General features: G+C 40.1%; 1 protein-coding gene across 3 annotated transcripts in view; it reads right to left on the reverse strand.

Moving 5' to 3' along the window:
- kif16ba (kinesin family member 16Ba) overlaps positions 1–23,043 on the reverse strand; it is a 112,714-nt gene that overhangs the window by 83,965 nt on the left and 5,706 nt on the right. For all 3 annotated transcript variants that reach the window (XM_084082711.1, XM_084082709.1, XM_084082710.1), the window contains exons 2-3: positions 17,071–17,140; positions 538–654 (exon numbers count right to left, since the gene is read on the reverse strand). In XM_084082711.1, the coding sequence (XP_083938837.1) occupies positions 538–654; positions 17,071–17,140 (187 nt within the window). The remainder of the gene's footprint in view (positions 1–537; positions 655–17,070; positions 17,141–23,043) is intronic.

Below are 23,043 nucleotides of genomic sequence, written 5' to 3' on the forward strand. Positions count from 1 at the left end.
CCAAATACCTTTGTACTTTTACTCAAGTATTTTTTTTTTGTACTTTTACTTCTAACAGAGTAGTTCTATATTGTAGTATTGATACTTTTACTTAAGTAAAGAATTTGAGTACTTGTTTCCACCACTCAAGTTTCACATAATCTTTGTGTGCATGGGGAACTCATTTGAAACAAGCTCAGTGCTTTTATGAGTCTTCCAGTTTAGTAGACCTTGTATTGTGGGTTAGGGTTAGGGTTTAGGTAAGGTTAGGTTAGGTAGTGTAGTAGACCTCGTATTGTGGGTTAGGGTTTAGGTAAGGTTAGGTTAGGTAGTTTAGTAGACCTTGTATTGTGAATTTGTACTTCCATGTACTGTTGTTCTCATGTCTTACTAAATAAAGTACATCAATCAATCAAGTCTTGTGTAAGATTGAAAAGTTCCTATGTCTAGCAGTAGGGGGAGCCAGAGAGCTAGATTATTTGTACAGGCTCTTGTTTCATTGGATTTCATTCATTGGATTCAGACAGACAGACAGACAGACAGACAGACAGACAGTACCTTCTCCTGAGAGATGAAGCAGCTGTTCTTGCAGTCTGCAGAGTCGTAGGAGAAGTCATAGGTGAAGGTCTTGGTTCTTTCCCTGGTGGAATCCCCCCCGCTCACACCTTCTGGGACCTGCAACCATCACACAGACCTCATTAGAACACTTAACCATCACAACCATCACACAGACCTCATTAGAACACTTAACCATCACACAGACCTCATTAGAACACTTAACCATCACACAGACCTCATTAGAACACTGAACCATCACACAGACCTCATTAGAACACTGAACCATCACACAGACCTCATTAGAACACTTAACCATCACACAGACCTCATTAGAACACTTAACCATCACACAGACCTCATTAGAACACTTAACCATCACACAGACCTCATTAGAACACTTAACCATCACACAGACCTCATTAGAACACTTAACCATCACACAGACCTCATTAGAACACTTAACCATCACACAGACCTCATTAGAACACTTAACCATCACACAGACCTCATTAGAACACTTAACCATCACACAGACCTCATTAGAACACTTAACCATCACACAGACCTCATTAGAACATTTAACCATCACACAGACCTCATTAGAACACTGAACTAAGGTTGTGCGGTTTAACGGTTCAACGGTTTAATACGGTTTTATAAAATCTTGACGGTCCGTCAGCCAAACCGCATGTCACGTGACATGTGCGTTGCGCTTATGTTAAAAAGTGTTTACGTGTATGACCAGCGCTGTTTTGTCCCCCCTCATTGACTTAACTCTCCAAAAAAAGAAGGCTCTGGTACGTGCACGTGAAAAGGTGTCACGTGATTATTGATTACGGAAGCACAGCAGCAGAAATCAGCTGGGAAGCGGCCACGCTTTGCAGCAGTAGTATCCTACTCGAGAAAATGGCAGCGAGTCAAATAACAGCTGAAGACCTGGTCTCTAAAAGTAAAACAACAGCCCCAATATGGGAACACTTTGGATTCATAGCCAACGAAAACGGAGACCCAGAAAACCTAAACAAGCCGATATGCAAGCTGTGCTTGAAAAAAGTTGCCGCTGCCGACGGTAATACGTCAAACCTAAAACATCACCTACAAAAGAACCACCCGCTAACCTACTCGAGGATGGCTCCAACTCAAGTGGGCACAAAGCGACCTGCAGCTGGAGGACAGCCAGGAATCTTATCTGCCTTTGCTAAATGCACAAAATATAGCAAGGACAGTGCGGGGTGGAAGTCACGCACCGCAGCTGTAACCAACTACTTAGCGAGGGGAATGGTGTCATTCAACACTATGGAAAAAAAAGAGTTCAAATACATGCTGAGCAAATTGGATCCACAGTATGAGCTGCCAGATCAACACATTCTCACTCCCAACTAGTCACTTAATGAAGAACCGTCAGTAGCCCCTAAACGTCCGATTATGAAGGTCCTGGTTCCCCTAAAAGTCCGATTTTGCAGTCCTGGTTATTTCTCCCTAACGCGCCCTAAAAAGTCCAAACGGGACTATGTCGTTTGCGCATGCGCAAATGAACGTTCAACATAGTGTGGTGGATGTGGTGGATTGCTCCATTTACAACGCTAACGTCCAGGTCATAAACGATCAGATTTCAAATATGAAGTACTTAACTAAAGGCCACGGATGTTATAATTGTGTACGTTCCAGCTTGAGTACCCATATCTTCCGTATTGTTCAATAAAAAGCCTTTTAATCCGATCGTGGGCCATTTTCTCCGTCTTTTCATCAGCTTTCAACTATGCGATCCTATCGGTCGGGAGGTGTATTGCACATTATAACTCTATGCGAAAATGGCCGACGATCGGATTAAAATGCTTTTTATCCAACAATACGGAAGATATGGGTACTCATGCTGAAACGTCGGCATGTATAACATCCTGGGCATTTAGGTAAGCACTTCATATTTGAAATCTGAACGTTTGTGTAGACGTTACAGTTGTAAATTGAGCAATTCATCACACCAGGTTGAAGAATGTCCATGACCGTCATCTTTCAGGCCTACCGCTGATAACCATTAGCACATTGGTTCTCAAAGTGGGGTCCGGGGACCCCCAGGGGTACTTGAGGGGGTTCCAGGGGGTCCCCAGCTAAATGATGGACAGGGACCAAATGGACCCTTATGGGTCTGTAACTCTGAGAGTGTACAAATGTAACCAAATGGACCCTAACAGGTCCATTTGGTTCCATTTGTACACTCTCAGAGTTAAATTAACATTGATTTTACAATATGAATGTGGGTCCCAGAGACCTACATGCCATTAAATGGGGGTCCGTAGCCTAATGCATGTCAAACTGGGGGTCCTTGAAATTAAAATGGTTGAAATCACTGCTAGAGAGCCGTAAAAATCTTCTCTTATGGGGGTCCCTGGCTTATCTTTTGAAATGGGGGTCCGCGGTCTAATAAGTGTCTATTTGGGGGTCCTTGGCACAAAAAAGTTTGAGAACCATTGCATTAGCACATGAAGTCAATTCATTGTTTAATTTCAAATAAGTTTAATTTCACTTATACCACTTCATTCTGTTGATGTTTCTATTTTACTGCTACAGCAATTCATCACAAGGCTTTTTCTTTACTATTTAGCATAAATATAGTCCTGGTTATTTCTCCCTAACGCCCTAAAAAGTCCAAACGGGACTATGTGGTTTGCGCATGTGCAAAGGAACGTTCAACATGGTGTGGTGGGTGTGGTGGGGATTGCTCCATTTACAACGCTAACGTCCAGGTCATAAACGATCAGATTTCAAATATGAAGTGCTTAACTAAAGGCCATGGATGTTAAAATGGTGTGCGTTCCAGCTTGAGTACCCATATCTTCAGTATTGTTCAATAAAAAGCCTTTTAATCCGATCGACGGCCATTTTCTCCGTCTTTTCATCAGCTTTCAACTATGCGATCCTATCGGTTGGGAGGTGTATTGCACATTATAACTCTATACGAAAATGGCAGCCAATCGGATTAAAATGCTTTTTATTGAACAACACGGAATATACGGGTATTTTTGAGGGATCGTACATAATTTTAACGTCCGTGGCCATGGGGTAAGCACTTTATAGTTGAAATCTAGACGTTTATGTAGATGTACGGGCCGTAAATGGAAAAAGTGCAAACATCAGGTTGAAGTGTCATGATATGAAATCTATCTATCTACATTGGACTGACACAACGTGAGCTAAGAGACGTGGTTTAAATGCAACATAACACACATCACCACCCAAACAAACCTGGAAATATTCTGTGCATTTTCATATTTTGTTGATCATTTTTCAATAAGTGTTTGTTGAGAACGAGAGATTTGTTTAACTTTTCCAACCCCGTGACGTCACGTCAGATTACTTCCGCATTCCGCGTGTTCGTACTCATGTCTCTGTCAGTGTCAATAAAGATCTGACAAAACAAATGTTTTATGATCTATCTAAACGTTCAAATGTTTTAAAAAGGTGCTGACCCTATGGCCACGGATGTTACAATTATGTGCGGGCCCTTAAAAGTACCCGTATCTTCCGTATTGTTTAATAAAAAGCATTTTAATGTGATTGGTGGCCATTTTATCAGAGAGTTGTAATGTTGCGTGAGTGCAGTACACCTATCAACCCATAGGGTCAGGTGAAAACATATGGAGAAAATGGCCAGCAATTGGATTAAAAGGCTTTTTATTGAACATTACAAAAGATAGAGGTACTTTTGAGAACCCATACATGATTTTAACATCTGTGGCCATGAGTTAATAATTTTATATTTAAAGTGTGAAGATTTATGTTGATGTACAGGCTGTAAATGCAGAAGTGCAAACACCAGGTTAAAGTTTCGCCATGACTGCCATAATGTATTATGGTTTCCAAGTGCTATACTGCCACCGGACATAAACATTACAACATTAAAACAGATCAAATAATTGCTGTTTGTGGTTCTATAGGGCGTTGGTGTAAAGTAACTAAGTACATTTACTCAAGTACTGTACTTAAGTACAATTTTGAGGTATTTTTACTTTACTGGAGTATTTCCCAATTCTCAGTACTTTAAACGAAATGATGCAACGCTGATATCGCTTTTGTAATTCATTTTATAATATTTAAGGCACCCCGTGTGTATTGTATTCCAATAATAATAATAATAATAATAAGGGTAATAATAATCATAATAATAATAATGTAATTATAGAGCAGTAACACACTGAAATAATAAGGGTAATAATAATAATAATAAGGGTAATAATTGAATGTAGAGCAGTAACACACTGGAATAATAATGTAATGTATAGAGCAGTAACACACTGGAATAATAATAATAATAATAATAAGGGTAATAATAATAATAAGGGTAATAATAATAATAATAATAATAACATGTGTGAGGAAAGTTATATTGGCGCGTTTGAGCTGAAGAGCTGATAAATAATCCATTGTCCGATTCGGCGCCCCCTAGTGGCCAAGTTATTCTAGAAGGACCGTAACCCTAATTTTCAGAACCACATGTCTGTGTGAGAGGAAATTTATATTGGCGCGTTCGTGCTGAAGAGCTGATAAATAATCCATTGTCCGATCGTGTTCTCGCCCCCTAGTGGCCAAGTTAATCAACAAAGCACGTAACCCTAGCTTTCGCAACCACATGTCCGTGTGAGAGGAAACTTATATTGGCGCGTTCGCGCTGAAGAGCTGATAAATAATCCATTGTCCGATCGTGTTTTCGCCCCCTAGTGGCCAAGTTAATCGAGAAAGCGCGTAACCCTAGCTTTCGCAACCACATGTCCTCGTGTGAGGAAACTTATATTGGCGCGTTTGGGCTGATTAACAGATACGGAATCCGTTGTCCGATTGTGTTTTCGCCCCCTAGTGGCTGAGATAATAGCGAAAAAACTGTTCAAAAATAGTAAAAACAAAATCGGACACCAGTATATGCATCAGCGCGCCACCCCGAACGTGCTCGTATAACTCTTCTCGCACACGGCCTTACCGTTCTCCTTAAATGGCTGGGGACTAATCTCAACTTATTTCGCAAAATAACACGACATATCTCCTTAACGATACGTTTTTAGAATCCGTCGTTCGGATATGTTGTACAGCTCGCCGAGACGCACGTATGGATGTCTTGTTTGTCCCGCTACGACACTTCTAACGTTTGCTTCTGACAATGACATAAGGTACATGGAGTCGTAGAACGTTCACCCATACTGAGAGCCAAATTCAGAAATTGGTAAAAATGTCGGTTAGGGACAAACAAGATATCCATGCGTGCGTCTTGGCAAGTTGAACAACATATCCAAACATTGGACTATAAGTCCTTATCGTATTTGAGATATTAAAACAAATGCAATTGTTTCGGCCGCGTCGACCTTTGCAGTCTTTTCGGTGAACTTTTGAACGTATCAGTGTCAGAAAAAATCAGGATTGGTTCCAATAAATCCGGCTTACTCTCAACATGGATGGAGAGAAGTTTCAGATTTTTAAAAAATATCTCCATTGATTTATCACAGATTAGGTGCTCGATACCGCACGTACAAATCAATGTTTGACAAAACCCCTTTCCCAAAGTTTACAAAAATCGAGACCTATCCCATTCGATTCAGCGTCCTTTTTTGAGTCTGAAAAGGTGTTTTTTAATATAAAAAAAAAATATTTAAAAAAAAATGTGAGAAAAGCTAAACCTTGAACTATTTCAAAAATCGATAACTTCTTATTAAAGAATTCTAGACCATTGATGTAACCTACCATTCGACTCGAAATCATCTCAGTAAGCGGTTGGAAGGGTCGAAAAAATAAAAAAATAAAAAAAATATTTTTGTGAAAAAAGCCTCACGTTTATGACAATTTAACGCTTGTTTAAACCACTTTCCCAAAAGTTAAAAAAAATCGAGATCTATCCCATTCAATTCAACGTCCTTTTCTGAGTCTGAAAATGTGTTTTTTAATTAAAATTTTTGAAAAATGTGAGAAAAGCTTAACTTTATATTTCAAAAATCTATAACTTCTAATTGAAAAATTGTAGACTATTGATGTAACCCACGATTCGACTCAGCGTCATCCAATTAGTGAGGGAGGGTGTTAAAAAACAATAAAAAAAGATTTTAATTATTTGATCTGTTTTAATGTTTATGTCCGGTGGCAGTATAGCACTTGGAAACCATAATACATTATGGCAGTCATGGCGAAACTTTAACCTGGTGTTTGCACTTCTGCATTTACAACCTGTACATCAACATAACTCTTCACACTTTAAATATAAAATTATTAACTCATGGCCACAGATGTTAAAATCATGTATGGGTTCTCAAAAGTACCTTTATCTTTTGTAATGTTCAATAAAAAGCCTTTTAATCCAATTGCTGGCCATTTTCTCCATATGTTTTCACCTGACCCTATGGGTTGAAAGGTGTACTGCACTCACGCAACATTACAACTCTCTGATAAAATGGCCACCAATCAGATTAAAATGCTTTTTATTAAACAATACGGAAGATACGGGTACTTTTAAGGGCCCGCACATAATTGTAACATCCGTGGCCATAGGGTCAGCACCTTTTTAAAACATTTGAACGTTTAGATAGATCATAAAACATTTGTTTTGTCAGATCTTTATTGACACTGACAGAGACATGAGTACGAACACGCGGAATGCGGAAGTAATCTGACGTGACGTCACGGGGTTGGAAAAGTTAAACAAATCTCTCGTTCTCAACAAACACTTATCGAAAAATGATCAACAAAATATGAAAATGCACAGAATATTTCCAGGTTTGTTTGGGTGGTGATGTGTGTTATGTTGCATTTAAACCACGTCTCTTAGCTCACGTTGTGTCAGTCCAATGTAGATAGATAGATTTCATATCATGACACTTCAACCTGATGTTTGCACTTTTTCCATTTACGGCCCGTACATCTACATAAACGTCTAGATTTCAACTATAAAGTGCTTACCCCATGGCCACGGACGTTAAAATTATGTACTATCCCTCAAAAATACCCGTATATTCCGTGTTGTTCAATAAAAAGCATTTTAATCCGATTGGCTGCCATTTTCGTATAGAGTTATAATGTGCAATACACCTCCCAACCGATAGGATCGCATAGTTGAAAGCTGATGAAAAGACGGAGAAAATGGCCGTCGATCGGATTAAAAGGCTTTTTATTGAACAATACTGAAGATATGGGTACTCAAGCTGGAACGTACACCATTTTAACATCCATGGCCTTTAGTTAAGCACTTCATATTTGAAATCTGATCGTTTATGACCTGGACGTTAGCGTTGTAAATGGAGCAATCCCCACCACACCCACCACACCATGTTGAACGTTCCTTTGCACATGCGCAAACCACATAGTCCCGTTTGGACTTTTTAGGGCGTTAGGGATTGATTGATTGAATTGATTGATTGAAATTTGTATTAGGCAAAAGAATGTAAAACAACACAGTTACATTTATAATGCTTTTGTCTAAAAGGTCCGGCCAAAAAAGTCCTTGCGGGCTTGTTTCCATTGGGGTCCTTGAATTAATTTCATAGACATATATAGTAGCAACCAAACAGTTCAAAAATCAACATAAGAATACAGAGGGGAAAAAAAAAATATACCATTATGTACAAAAAAGGTCATGAGAAAATAATGAAATATATACAAAACAAAACATGATCAAAATAAAATAAAAAGTATGTACAAAAAAGGGGGAGGGGGGGGCAAATAACCAGGGAGAAATAACCAGGACTATATTTATGCTAAATAGTAAAGAAAAAGCCTTGTGATGAATTGCTGTAGCAGTAAAATAGAAACATCAACAGAATGAAGTGGTATAAGTGAAATTAAACTTATTTGAAATTAAACAATGAATTGACTTCATGTGCTAATGCAATGGTTCTCAAACTCTTTCGTGCCAAGGACCCCCAAATAGACACTTATTAGACCGCGGACCCCCATTTCAAAAGATAAGCCAGGGACCCCCATAAGAGAAGATTTTTACGGCTCTCTAGCAGTGATTTCAACCATTTTAATTTCAAGGACCCCCAGTTTGACATGCATTAGGCTACGGACCCCCATTTAATGGCATGTAGGTCTCTGGGACCCACATTCATATTGTAAAATCAATGTTAATTTAACTCTGAGAGTGTACAAATGGAACCAAATGGACCTGTTAGGGTCCATTTGGAGGGTCCATTTGGTTACATTTGTACACTCTCAGAGTTACAGACCCATAAGGGTCCATTTGGTCCCTGTCCATCATTTAGCTGGGGACCCCCTGGAACCCCCTCAAGTACCCCTGGGGGTCCCCGGACCCCACTTTGAGAACCAATGTGCTAATGGTTATCAGCGGTAGGCCTGAAAGATGACGGTCATGGACATTCTTCAACCTGGTGTGATAAATTGCTCAATTTACAACTGTAACGTCTACACAAACGTTCAGATTTCAAATATGAAGTGCTTACCTAAATGCCCAGGATGTTATACATGCCGACGTTTCAGCATGAGTACCCATATCTTCCGTATTGTTGGATAAAAAGCATTTTAATCCGATCGTCGGCCATTTTCGCATAGAGTTATAATGTGCAATACACCTCCCGACCGATAGGATCGCATAGTTGAAAGCTGATGAAAAGACGGAGAAAATGGCCGTCGATCGGATTAAAAGGCTTTTTATTGAACAATACGGAAGATATGGGTACTCAAGCTGGAACGTACACAATTATAACATCCGTGGCCTTTAGTTAAGCACTTCATATTTTATGACCTGGACGTTAGCGTTGTAAATGGAGCAATCCACCACATCCACCACACTATGTTGAACGACATAGTCCCGTTTGGACTTTTTAGGGCACGTTAGGGAGAAATAACCAGGACTGCAAAATCTGACTTTTAGGGGAACCAGGACCTTCATAATCGGACGTTTAGGGGCTACTGACGGTTCTTCATTAAGTGACTAGTTGGGAGTGAGAATGTGTTGGCCAGATAGAAGGTATTTTTCAAAGACGGCCATACCTGCCCTATACAATAAAGTTAGAGAGGACGTGCAGGTACTGGCGGCGGCATCTGACTTTTATTCACTGACAACCGACATGTGGTCAGCTCGTAACATGACACCATATATGTCGCTGACATTCCATACCATCACACCGGAATGGAAACTGGAATCTAAAACCCTCCAAACTAGCTTTTTCCCCGAGCAACACACCGCTGACAATCTTGCAACTGCCCTGGAAGATGCACTTGTAAACTGGGGCTTAGATGCAAGACAACTCGTGGCAATAACCACAGATAATGCCAGCAACATAAAATCTGCCATCGACAAACTTGGATGGCAATGGTTGAACTGTTTCGGCCATAACTTAAACCTCGCAGTCACCAACTCAGTTTCACAACATAAAAGGATAGTGGACCGCGCGATTGGAGTTTGTCATTGCATCACTACTGCGTTCTCTCACAGCTGGCGTAGACAGCAGGAGCTACACAAGAAACAAAAGGAGCTGGACCTACCAGATCATCGTCTCATAACGGTAAGATGTAGCACTAAATATGTTATTTATTTGGGATATTAATGATTACATATATTTTCTCATTTAATTTATTTAATGGCCAATAAATTATGCCTAGTGTAGGCCGACAAACGTGTGCTTATCTTTTATTATTTTCGTGACTTATAATGTTCTCGTGTTTTTTTTTTTTTTTTTACTTTTAGGAGTGTGTGACCCGCTGGGGTTCCCGACAAGCAATGATCGACCGTATCCTAGAACAGGGACCAGCAATTCGAGCAGTACTGGCAGCGGACAGAACATCCAAGGTGAAATTCACGTGGAGTGACGAGGATGTTTTGAAATCTATAAATGCTGCTCTCAAACCTGTTGCTGACTTCACAGACATACTGTCTGCAGAAAAATATGTCACAAGCTCCTGTATCCTACCCCTGTTAAACCACTGCCGAGATGATGTGCTGCATGTCACAGAAGATGATGTCACACTAACGAAGGACATCAAGTTGGGAATAGTTGACAGGCTATATGACAAATATGACTCTGACAAGGCTCAGAAACTGTTGCGCAAGTGCACCATTGTTGACCCTCGCTACAAGGATCAGTATGGGGGAGGGGCAGTTCAACTTGCTTTAGATGATACGAAAGCTGATATACAGGCGGAGATGGTCGCATTGGCAGGGAGGGAAGTCAGGGAACGTCCTCCACCACCTCCAGTGGCTATGGAGGAAGATGAGGAGACAGAGCGTCGCGTTGCTGCTGCACCACGACAAAGGATCTCGCTGGGTAGGCTGCTCCAACAAAGACCTGTTGCAGCCGACCAGCCTGCTGCGACCCCAGAGCAAAAGGCAAAAGAAGAGCTGGATAACTATTTGAGAGAAGCTGTCCTACCCGGGGATGAAGAAGATCCCCTTATGTGGTGGAAACGCAATGCAGTCCGTTTTCCACAATTGTCGATCGTTGCCAAGAAATATCTGTGTGTTTGTTTCACAAGCACGGCCTCTGAACGAGTCTTCAGCACAGCTGGTAACATAGTGTGCCCCACACGAAATCTCCTTAAACCAGAAAAAGTTGACATGCTAGTGTTTTTGGCTAAAAACCTAGAGTAGATGAAGAGCAATTGATTTTTGTGTACACAACGTTTATTTAGAAAGAGAGTGAGACTTTCATTTCTGTTTAATTTATGTTTTATTATTTTAATTTGAAGAATGTTCAATGTTGTAGCCTGCAGCTACTTGCACTGCACAAAGTGACCTTGTTATAAAGCCTGTTGGGCTAAGTATGCGCTGCTACTTAACGTGCACAATCTGCACATGCACATAGGCAATAGCCTACAATGTTATATTGTTTACAAACCTCAGAGTTGTTACAAAGTTTGCACTGACTGAACTTGAAGTTGCCTTTGGTATTAAGCCTACAGTACAGTTAGGCTAAAAAAACTTGCACTTTGTAAAATATTCGTGTTTATTTTGTAAAAAGAAAAAACGTTTTTTTTTTGTATTGAATACTTTATTAACAGTTTACATATTGTACACAAAAAGCCCTAGGGGCTTTCTTGGTATTGTTGAAATGTTTATTGTTGTTGTTCTTGAAGGTAAAACATCATACCTACCTAATAGCCTATGGCAATCAAATGTTTTGTATCCGATGTTCTATCTAGGCCGAGGCATCAATACTTTTGTACTTCTACTCAAGTAAATTAGTTCAGTACTTTTACTTGTAACAGAGTATTTCTACATTGCAGTAATGATACTTTTACTTAAGTAAAAAATGTGAATACTTTTCCCAGCGCCTGGAGTCCGTTAATAAAGTGCAGTTACTTGTTTCTCCCTATAAGAATCTGTTTATTTCTTTAAACGCACTGAAAGAAAACTAACTGCTTTAATTTGATCCTTTAGCGATAGCAGCAAACAATGGTAATGTTGTCAAATGTTGGTTGGAAACGTAACGTTACTTTGTTTGAATGGGTCGACATTAACGCTCATTAAATGGACAATTGTGCGTTCATTTTAGAGTGTGGTAATTATGCAATCAGAGTGACTGCTAATCTGCTATTACAGTCTGTCGCCACCAGACGTCGCTTTTGCCCAATACCACTGTTATTGGGGAAAAGGAGCTCTCTGGTGGCGACAGACTGTAATATCAGTCTCTGTTTGCATTCATTTAACAGCCTGTCATATCAGACCAGGTTACGCGGCCGCTGGCCACTTAAAATTAATTAAACGGTAAAACCGAATACCGTGGTATTTGGGGGGGCATAAACCGTGGTTTAAAAAATTGGAAACCGCACAACCCTACACTGAACCATCACACAGACCTCATTAGAACACTTAACCATCACACAGACCTCATTAGAACACTTAACCATCACACAGACCTCATTAGAACACTTAACCATCACACAGACCTCATTAGAACACTGAACCATCACACAGACCTCATTAGAACACTTAACCATCACACAGACCTCATTAGAACACTTAACCATCACACAGACCTCATTAGAACACATAACCATCACACAGACCTCATTAGAACATTTAACCATCACACAGACCTCATTAGAACACTTAACCATCACACAGACCTCATTAGAACATTTAACCATCACACAGACCTCATTAGAACACTTAACCATCACACAGACCTCATTAGAACACTTAACCATCACACAGACCTCATTAGAACATTTAACCATCACACAGACCTCATTAGAACACTTAACCATCACACAGACCTCATTAGAACACTTAACCATCACACAGACCTCATTAGAACACTTAACCATCACACAGACCTCATTAGAACACTTAACCATCACACAGACCTCATTAAAACACTTAACCATCACACAGACCTCATTAGAACACTTAACCATCACAACCATCACACATACCTCATTAGAACACTTAACCATCACACAGACCTCATTAGAACATTTAACCATCACACAGACCTCATTAGAACACTTAACCATCACACAGACCTCATTAGAACACTTAACCATCACACAGACCTCATTAGAACACTTAACCATCACACATACCTCATTAGAACACTGAACCATCACACAGACCTCATTAGAACATTTAACCATCACACAGACCTCATTAGAACACTTAACCATCACACAGACCTCATTAGAACATTTAACCATCACACAGACCTCATTAGAACACTTAACCATCACACAGACCTCATTAGAACACTTAACCATCACACAGACCTCATTAGAACACTTAACCATCACACAGACCTCATTAGAACACTTAACCATCACACAGACCTCATTAGAACACTGAACCATCACACAGACCTCATTAGAACATTTAACCATCACACAGACCTCATTAGAACACTTAACCATCACAACCATCACACAGACCTCATTAGAACATTTAACCATCACACAGACCTCATTAGAACATTTAACCATCACACAGACCTCATTAGAACACTTAACCATCACAACCATCACACAGACCTCATTAGAACACTTAACCATCACACAGACCTCATTAGAACACTTAACCATCACACAGACCTCATTAGAACACTGAACCATCACACAGACCTCATTAGAACATTTAACCATCACACAGACCTCATTAGAACACTTAACCATCACACAGACCTCATTAAAACACTTAACCATCACACAGACCTCATTAGAACACTTAACCATCACACAGACCTCATTAGAACACTTAACCATCACACAGACCTCATTAGAACACATAACCATCACACAGACCTCATTAGAACACTTAACCATCACACAGACCTCATTAGAACACTTAACCATCACACAGACCTCATTAGAACACTTAACCATCACACAGACCTCATTAGAACATTTAACCATCACACAGACCTCATTAGAACACTTAACCATCACACAGACCTCATTAGAACACTTAACCATCACACAGACCTCATTAGAACACTTAACCATCACACAGACCTCATTAGAACACTTAACCATCACACAGACCTCATTAGAACACTTAACCATCACACAGACCTCATTAGAACACTTAACCATCACACAGACCTCATTAGAACACATAACCATCACACAGACCTCATTAGAACACTTAACCATCACACAGACCTCATTAGAACACTTAACCATCACACAGACCTCATTAGAACACTTAACCATCACACAGACCTCATTAGAACACTTAACCATCACACAGACCTCATTAGAACACATAACCAGAACCACCGCTTCTGTCTTTTTTTTTAAACGTACTTTTTTACAGTAATAAAAATGGTAATTTAGGTCATGTTACATCAGGGGTGATGATGTCACTTTGATGATGTAGAGGGCCTCTATATATTTATTATTTACACACTCACTACAGAGACACATTACATATACTATCTGTTTAATGATGTAGAGGACCTCTATATTAACACACTCACTACAGAGGAACACATTACATATACTGTCTGTTTAATGATGTAGAGGACCTCTATATTTACACACTCACTACAGAGGAACACATTACACATACTGTCTGTTTAATGATGTAGAGGACCTCTATATTTACACACTCACTACAGAGGAACACATTACACATACTGTCTGTTTAATGATGTAGAGGACCACTATATTAACACACTCACTACAGAGGAACACATTACATATACTGTCTGTTTAATGATGTAGAGGACCTCTATATTAACACACTCACTACAGAGGAACACATTACATATACTGTCTGTTTAATGATGTAGAGGACCTCTATATTTACACACTCACTACAGAGACACATTACATATACTGTCTGTTTAATGATGTAGAGGACCTCTATATTAACACACTCACTACAGAGACACATTACATATACTGTCTGTTTAATGATGTAGAGGACCTCTATATTAACACACTCACTACAGAGACACATTACATATACTGTCTGTTTAATGATGTAGAGGACCTCTATATTAACACACTCACTACAGAGACACATTACATATACTGTCTGTTTAATGATGTAGAGGACCTCTATATTAACACACTCACTACAGAGACACATTACATATACTGTCTGTTTAATGATGTAGAGGACCTCTATATTTACACACTCACTACAGAGACACATTACATATACTATCTGTTTAATGATGTAGAGGACCTCTATATTTACACACTCACTACAGAGACACATTACATATACTGTCTGTTTAATGATGTAGAGGACCTCTATATTTACACACTCACTACAGAGGAACACATTACATATACTGTCTGTTTAATGATGTAGAGGACCTCTATATTTACACACTCACTACAGAGGAACACATTACATATACTGTCTGTTTAATGATGTAGAGGACCTCTATATTTACACACTCACTACAGAGGAACACATTACACATACTGTCTGTTTAATGATGTAGAGGACCTCTATATTAACACACTCACTACAGAGACACATTACATATACTGTCTGTTTAATGATGTAGAGGACCACTATATTAACACACTCACTACAGAGACACATTACATATACTGTCTGTTTAATGATGTAGAGGACCTCTATATTTACACACTCACTACAGAGGAACACATTACATATACTGTCTGTTTAATGATGTAGAGGACCTCTATATTTACACACTCACTACAGAGGAACACATTACACATACTGTCTGTTTAATGATGTAGAGGACCTCTATATTAACACACTCACTACAGAGACACATTACATATACTGTCTGTTTAATGATGTAGAAGACCACTATATTAACACACTCACTACAGAGACACATTACATATACTGTCTGTTTAATGATGTAGAGGACCTCTATATTTACACACTCACTCCAGAGGAACACATTACACATACTGTCAGAGGGCTCTTATTAGACCCTCCAGAAAAATGTGATTATGCGATCACAGAATTTACCGCATAATCAGCAAAAATGCCGCATAATTATGCGGCGGTAACGTTTTTTCAAATAGAGCGCATCGCATAATATGCACATCACATATTTCCGCATATTCCGCAACTTTTCATATATTTCGCATATTGCCGCAAATTTCACAACTTTCTGCATATTTCACAACTTCCCGTAATTTCACTGCATAAAATTGCAACAAAAAAAAACGCATATTTCATTGCAAAATCAAGGATTTTAGCCCGCATAATCAAGAGTTTTAGCCCGCATAATCAAGAGTTTTAGCCCGCATAATCAAGAGTTTTAGCCCGCATAATCAAGAGTTTTAGCCCGCATAATCAAGAGTTTTAGCCCGCATAATCAAGAGTTTTAGCCCGCATAATCAAGAGTTTTAGCCCCCATAATCAAGAGTTTTAGCCCCCATAATCAAGAGTTTTAGCCCGCATAATCAAGAGTTTTAGCCCGCATAATCAAGAGTTTTAGCCCGCATAATCAAGAGTTTTAGCCCCCATAATCAAGAGTTTTAGCCCCCATAATCAAGAGTTTTAGCCCGCATAATCAAGAGTTTTAGCCCGCATAATCAAGAGTTTTAGCCCGCATAATCAAGAGTTTTAGCCCGCATAATCAAGAGTTTTAGCCCGCATAATCAAGAGTTTTAGCCCCCATAATCAAGAGTTTTAGCCCCCATAATCAAGAGTTTTAGCCCGCATAATCAAGAGTTTTAGCCCGCATAATCAAGAGTTTTAGCCCGCATAATCAAGAGTTTTAGCCCCCATAATCAAGAGTTTTAGCCCCCATAATCAAGAGTTTTAGCCCCCATAATCAAGAGTTTTAGCCCGCATAATCAAGAGTTTTAGCCCGCATAATCAAGAGTTTTAGCCCGCATAATCAAGAGTTTTAGCCCGCATAATCAAGAGTTTTAGCCCGCATAATCAAGGCGTTCTTCCGGAGGGTCTATCGTATCTCTGTATTTATACTTTTTTCGTAAATTAATGCTGTACTTCACCATTCTATGTCAGCAAAAATAGCAGATCTACAAGCTCAAAACGAGTCGCACTCACTCCATTGGGTCCTCAGACAGACAGACAGACAGACAGACAGACAGACAGACAGACAGACAGACAGACAGACAGACAGACAGACAGGGTACCTTCAGGTTGGTGATGCTAGTCTTGGTTCCTTCCATGTTGATAATGTTCTTGGCAGTCAAGTCCTTCTCCCTGAAAAACACAGACATCGCGTGGTTAACGACATTAACCCCCTAGCATCCCTATTCTGGGGAGAACGTTTGGGAATGGACGATCTACGAGCACACGACTAGTTGTGAGCTTTTCTGACCGGCCGGACGGGAACCACGAGGTTCCCAGTTCAATCCCGGGCTCCCCCAGAGTTAGAGTGGGCGTGTCCTTCAGGACTCCACCACACTCTGGTCCAAGGCCGCGCCCCGCTTGAACGCTTGAGTGACAGCGATGCGTCCAAACCAGCTTTCTATGTGGGTGGGCCACGGCCCTGGCAGAGAGACAGATGAAGCAGGGACCCCTTAGCTCGTGGTGGTCGTGAGCTTGTAGATCGGCTATTTTCAGCGAGTGTTCCCAGCACTCGCTGAAACGCAGCAGAAGCAGCAGAATAGGGATGTCAGGGTTTAAGTGGTTAATCAAATAGAATAAACACTTCTTATCACAGAGATACGCCCCCGTAGTAACTCTTCGGGGTCCCGGACCCCCTGTTGAAGACCCACACAGTAAAGTGTGAGATAGTGACACAATGTAAAAGATCAGGTTATCACCCCAGAGGGATACCTTTGTACCACCACCACCACACACACACACACACACACACACACACACACACACACACACACACACACACACACACACACACACACACACACACACACACACACACACACACACACACACACACACACACACACACACACACACACACACACACACACAATAGCAGATAGATAGATCTGCTATTTTTTGGGGGGGTTGAAAAATCTTGAAGAATTGTGCACATCTTTCCCCCCATTATCCCCCCATTAGAGATAATAATACTGTGTGTTATCTTATCACACACTCAGCTAGCATTCCTCAGCCTGTGGATGAGAACACACTGAATCTATAACTATCACTGTGTTACCTTTATGTATTATAGAACACATGACAAACACACTGTATCTATAACTATCTAGAACAGGGGTCCTCAACGTTTTCAGGCCAAGGACCCCCTAGCTGAGAAAGAGATGAAGCAGGGACCCCCTCTATATATTGTATAAAATTGTGTTTCAGATTAAACCTTTTTTTTTTTTTACTTAGTCTGCTCTTTTTTTCCCTCTACACCTATACCTCTTTGCCAAAAATAGCAGATCTACAAGCTCACAACGCCTCGCAGCGCGAGGCGTTGTGAGCTTGTAGATCTGCTATTTTTGGCTAAAGTTCTCCTCAGAAAAGGGATGCTAGGGTTCAAGTGGTTAAGCTAAAAAAAAAAAGAATCATATCACACAAAGATTTGGCGGACCCCCTGTAGTAACTCTGAGGACCCCCTCGGGGTCCCGGACCCCCTGTTGAAGACCCCTGATCTATAACTATCACTGTTCTGTGTTACCTTCATGTATTGATGGTTGAATCTTGACCCCAAATACAGACAGAGTAAAAGAGGTGAATAGATTAACACCTCCTGTCTCTGCTTGTGTCACATGACTGAGACTCAACCTTATGTCAAAGTGATGTTTGTCTTTCAGACATGTTAAAGGGTAAACACACTGTGGTAGAGGTTTGGGTTGTGTAGTTACCTTGCCATGATGTAACTCCAAAGGTGGACAAGAAATAACAAATAATTGCTCCGTTGATTAGAAATTGATAATTCAAAATATGCTCCTCATTGACTTACATTGTACGGTAAAACAGCTCTCAAAGTCACTCTTTTAGCACAGAAATGAACCCAAACATAGCTGATTCAGACAATATAGAACATCACCAAACCCAGTACTGTTTTTTTTTTTTATAAAAATGTCAACTTCCTGTTGATTTTACTATTTGAAGATCTGGATCCGGATCCGCCGATCCAGTCCGGGTTTTCTACTTATTAAAAATGGCAAAATCAACAGGAAGTTGACATTTTTATTTAAAAAAAAAAACAGTACTGGGTTCGGTGATGTTCTATATTGTTTGAATCAACTTTGTTTGCGCTCATTTCTGTGCTAAAAGAGTGACTTTGAGAGCTGTTTTACCGCACAATGTAAGTCAATGAGGAGCATATTTTGAATTATCAATTTCTAATCAATGGCGCAATTATTTTTTATTTCTTGCCCACCTTTGGAGTTACATCATGGCAAGGTAACTACACAACCCAAACCTCTACCAAAGTGGTCTTGCCCTTTAAGGTTAACATTAAAGGACGACTTCACCGCTTTTCAACCTATCTTCATATAATTGGTCCTCACTAATACTCATGATAAAATTGTACCATTTTTTTCTACTTGCTCTGTGTCTCATAGGAGGCTGTGGACAGTCCAGAAACCCGTCTACCAGTGACATCATCATTAGGCATGATTTTTTTTCCCAACAAGATTTCACATTTTTTATTTAGATTTTTATTAACACGAGAACAATGGCTTCTATTATTGCATTGCAACTTTTCAGGAATAGAAAGCCTGCAGTTTCTATTAGCTTGGATTCCCCATTGATGATGTCACTGGTAGACGGGACTCTGGACTGTCCACAGCCCTCCTCTGAGACACAGACCGAGTAGAAACAAATTGTACCATTTTATCATGAGTATTAGTGAGGACCTATTATATGAAGATAGGTTGAAAAGCGGTGAAGTCGTCCTTTAAGGTTAAGGTTAACATTAAGGTAACATAACGTTCACTTTCAAAAAAACTTTGGGTCATTTTATGGTCTACTCAGGCTTTTGTGAGCCCCGCCCCAGACCGCTTTTAAGTTGATTCACTATTTAGATATTTGATATTCATTTTATCAGACACGCCCCCTTCCTATACAAACCCATTATAACTTCAAACTCCATTTTTAACATGTTAGATTCATCAAAAACACCCGTCCAGGGACCCCACAAGAGTTACCAGGGACCCCCACAAGAGTTACCAGGGACCCCCACAAGAGTTGTTGTGTTGTTGTTGTTGTTGTAGTTATAGACCAATTATTTGTTTACTAACATTGAGGCTGGACGCACAGGTGATTGTTTCACGCAATCAATTCCCAACCTGTTTCGGGGTGCACTGGTTTCAGCACACCCCAACCCCCTCTTGTGTGTGTTGGCTAGTGAGACGCGTCCTAACGAGACCTGATATAATGGGTTTCGTTGCGCGCATACTGGCTGCACGCAGCCAGTATGACGTCGTCTGTTAAGGGGTCTATTAGATCCTGTTAGTAGAGCATTCTGTCTAGAGACAGCTGTAGATCTAATCCTAAATAACAGGTTTTAACAGCATGTGACATGTCAACACTGGAAGGAAAGGTAGGACCACTGGCCCCGATTCAAAACGAGGGTCGTAAATATGGTGTAAATGAAGTTCGTAAAGGAGGTCGTATTTCTGGTACTCACTAACGGACGTGCGATTCAAAAGGGGTGTCGTATATGACAGAGACGTGCGTATGACCAGTTCTATATTATAATGACAGCCAGCTGGGCGTGATGAGCCCGAGAGGTTCATTTACATTGTTCCACGGCATCCACGCCCCATTTTGCACCATAAAAGGCGTGAACCGTGACTCAGCAGTTTCGCTCTGATCAAATCTGTCACTTTACTGAACAGTGTTGCCATGTCCGCTTATTATAAGCGAATCTGAGTAAAGTTGCTTGTAAATATTGGTAGCTGTGGGGTGTGTTTTTTTGGGCTTGTTTCTAAAGTGTAGTTCATTATTTGGCCTTGCTTAACAATTGTTCAATTATTTTAACCGGTGGTTGTCAAATATTTTTATGTCATGGACCCCCAAGTTAATATGTAGGCTAATTTATCCCTATTAAGCCCCATCTGAACATGTTTTGTGCCCGCTGGAGGCAGATTTGTGTTGTTAAAATGTTTAACAAATCTTCCAAATATTCCACATTTTATTACAAGACTTAAAAAAATATATATAGCAGATCTACAAGCTCACTACGGTTTAATTAAAGTGCTTATAATGGGCTGTCAGTTGCTTCTTTTGGGCTTATTTTCATAGACCTGGTTGCTTATTTCTCTCACAACATCTGGCAACGCTGATCCAAGTTTGCAACTCCGCCGTCTAAAGAATAAAGATAACAGATGCGGTGTCGCATCGCCTTGACAACTTACTGTTCTGTCTGGAAGCGGATCACGTAATAAATGCTCTCATGTGGAATGAGAATAAAGAAGTTTACAAGGTTTAACCCCATTACCAAATAAAAGGCTAATAAAACGTGGAAAGGATATTTATAAGCCTTTTCTAATGAACATTGCGCACCTTTACCAAGGTATAAAGATAATGAAATCCAGCATCCAAGTGGAACGCTGCTATCCGATTATGGACCAGAGCGTATTGATTAAATTAGTTATTTTTTGATTAATATATCACTGTCCTATGTCTGAATGGGGAATAGATCTTCTGGACACAGCTTTCATCACTATAGTTTCCTCATCAGATGGTAATATTTATTAGGCTGTTGTGTGTGGCGTTCATGTGATCAATATACAGTAGAGTAGCCTACAGTAGACTATTAGCCTACAACTGTATACCGCGGCACGGACACTGAGGTGCGTCAGTCTCTCTGCAGTCTCATTAAGGCATGAAGCCTATTTTCATTATTACATGACACTTTGGCTGAGATGGCCCGCTGGCAAACACACTGAGGGACCTTTTCAGCTCTAAATGCGACTCATAGCCGAGAAAATAAATAAAAAGCGGTGGAATCTAGTACATTATGTCTAAGCAATACATCGTTTGACATTTATTTTTATTTTTTTTATATATATGTGTTGACAAATGTTGGGCACATACATATTTTATTTGAGGTTTGCCACTGTTGTAATTGATTTTGACATGAAGAATAAGCATTCTAAAGACATACGCACATTTCAGCCCTGGTACGCCAGCCTCGGGGCTGACCTGAGAACGTGCGCACCTGACGCACAAAACACAGACCAAAAAATCTTTATGCATCAGGTGGATATGTACGACTTGTCCTAAATGCCGGTACGTACAAAATATGGTCGCAAATCCCTTTATGAATCAGGGCCAATAGCCCCGATTCATAACGAGGGTCGTAAATATGGTGTAAATGACGTTCTTAAAGGAGGTCGTATTTCTGGTACTCACTAACGGACGTGCGATTCAAAAGGGGTGTCGTATATGACAGAGACGTGCGTATGACCAGGTGTAGGATCTGATTAATCTCGAAGTCTGCATCCAACAGCATCCAACTTTAACGTCACTTTACGGCACAGTGTTGCCATGTCCGCTTATTATAAGCGAATTTGCGCTTATTTTTCTGTAAAGTTGCTTGTAAATATTGGTAGAAGTGGGGTGCAGTTTTCTGGGCCTGTTTCTAAAGTGTAGTTGGTTATTTGGGCTTGCTTCACAATTGTTCAATTGTTTTAACCGGTGGTTCTCAAATATCTTTATGTCATGGACCCCCAAGTTAATATGTAGGCTAATTTATCCCTATAAGCCCCATCTGAAAATGTTTTGTGCCAGCTGGAGGCAGATTTGTGTTGTTACAATGTTTAAAAAATCTTCCAAATATTCCACATTGTATTGCAAGATTTTTGTTTAAATATAGCAGATCTACAAGCTCACAACGGTTTAATTAAAGTGCTTATAATAAATGGCCTAAGTGCCAGTTGCTTCTTTTGGGCTTATTTTCATAGACCTGGTTGCTTATTTCTCTCACAAAATCTGGCAACACCGGAGTTTAACTTCTCGTCCAAACTTACAGCTGTCGGCCGCAATGCCTTGACACTGACAGAGAACTTGAACATCATTCTGATCTGTCTGGAAGCGAGTCCCACTATTGCACGATGGATCAGCTGAACGTAATGAGTAATGTTTACAAGGTTTAACCCCGCCAGCAAATAATAGACTAATAACCTGGAAAGGATATAACATGCTCACGTTATCAAAAAGATGATGTTGAAAATAAA

This window comes from Gymnoscopelus microlampas, assembly GCF_963454915.1.
Source record: "Gymnoscopelus microlampas genome assembly, chromosome: 2".
NCBI classification, from domain to species: domain Eukaryota; kingdom Metazoa; phylum Chordata; class Actinopteri; order Myctophiformes; family Myctophidae; genus Gymnoscopelus; species Gymnoscopelus microlampas.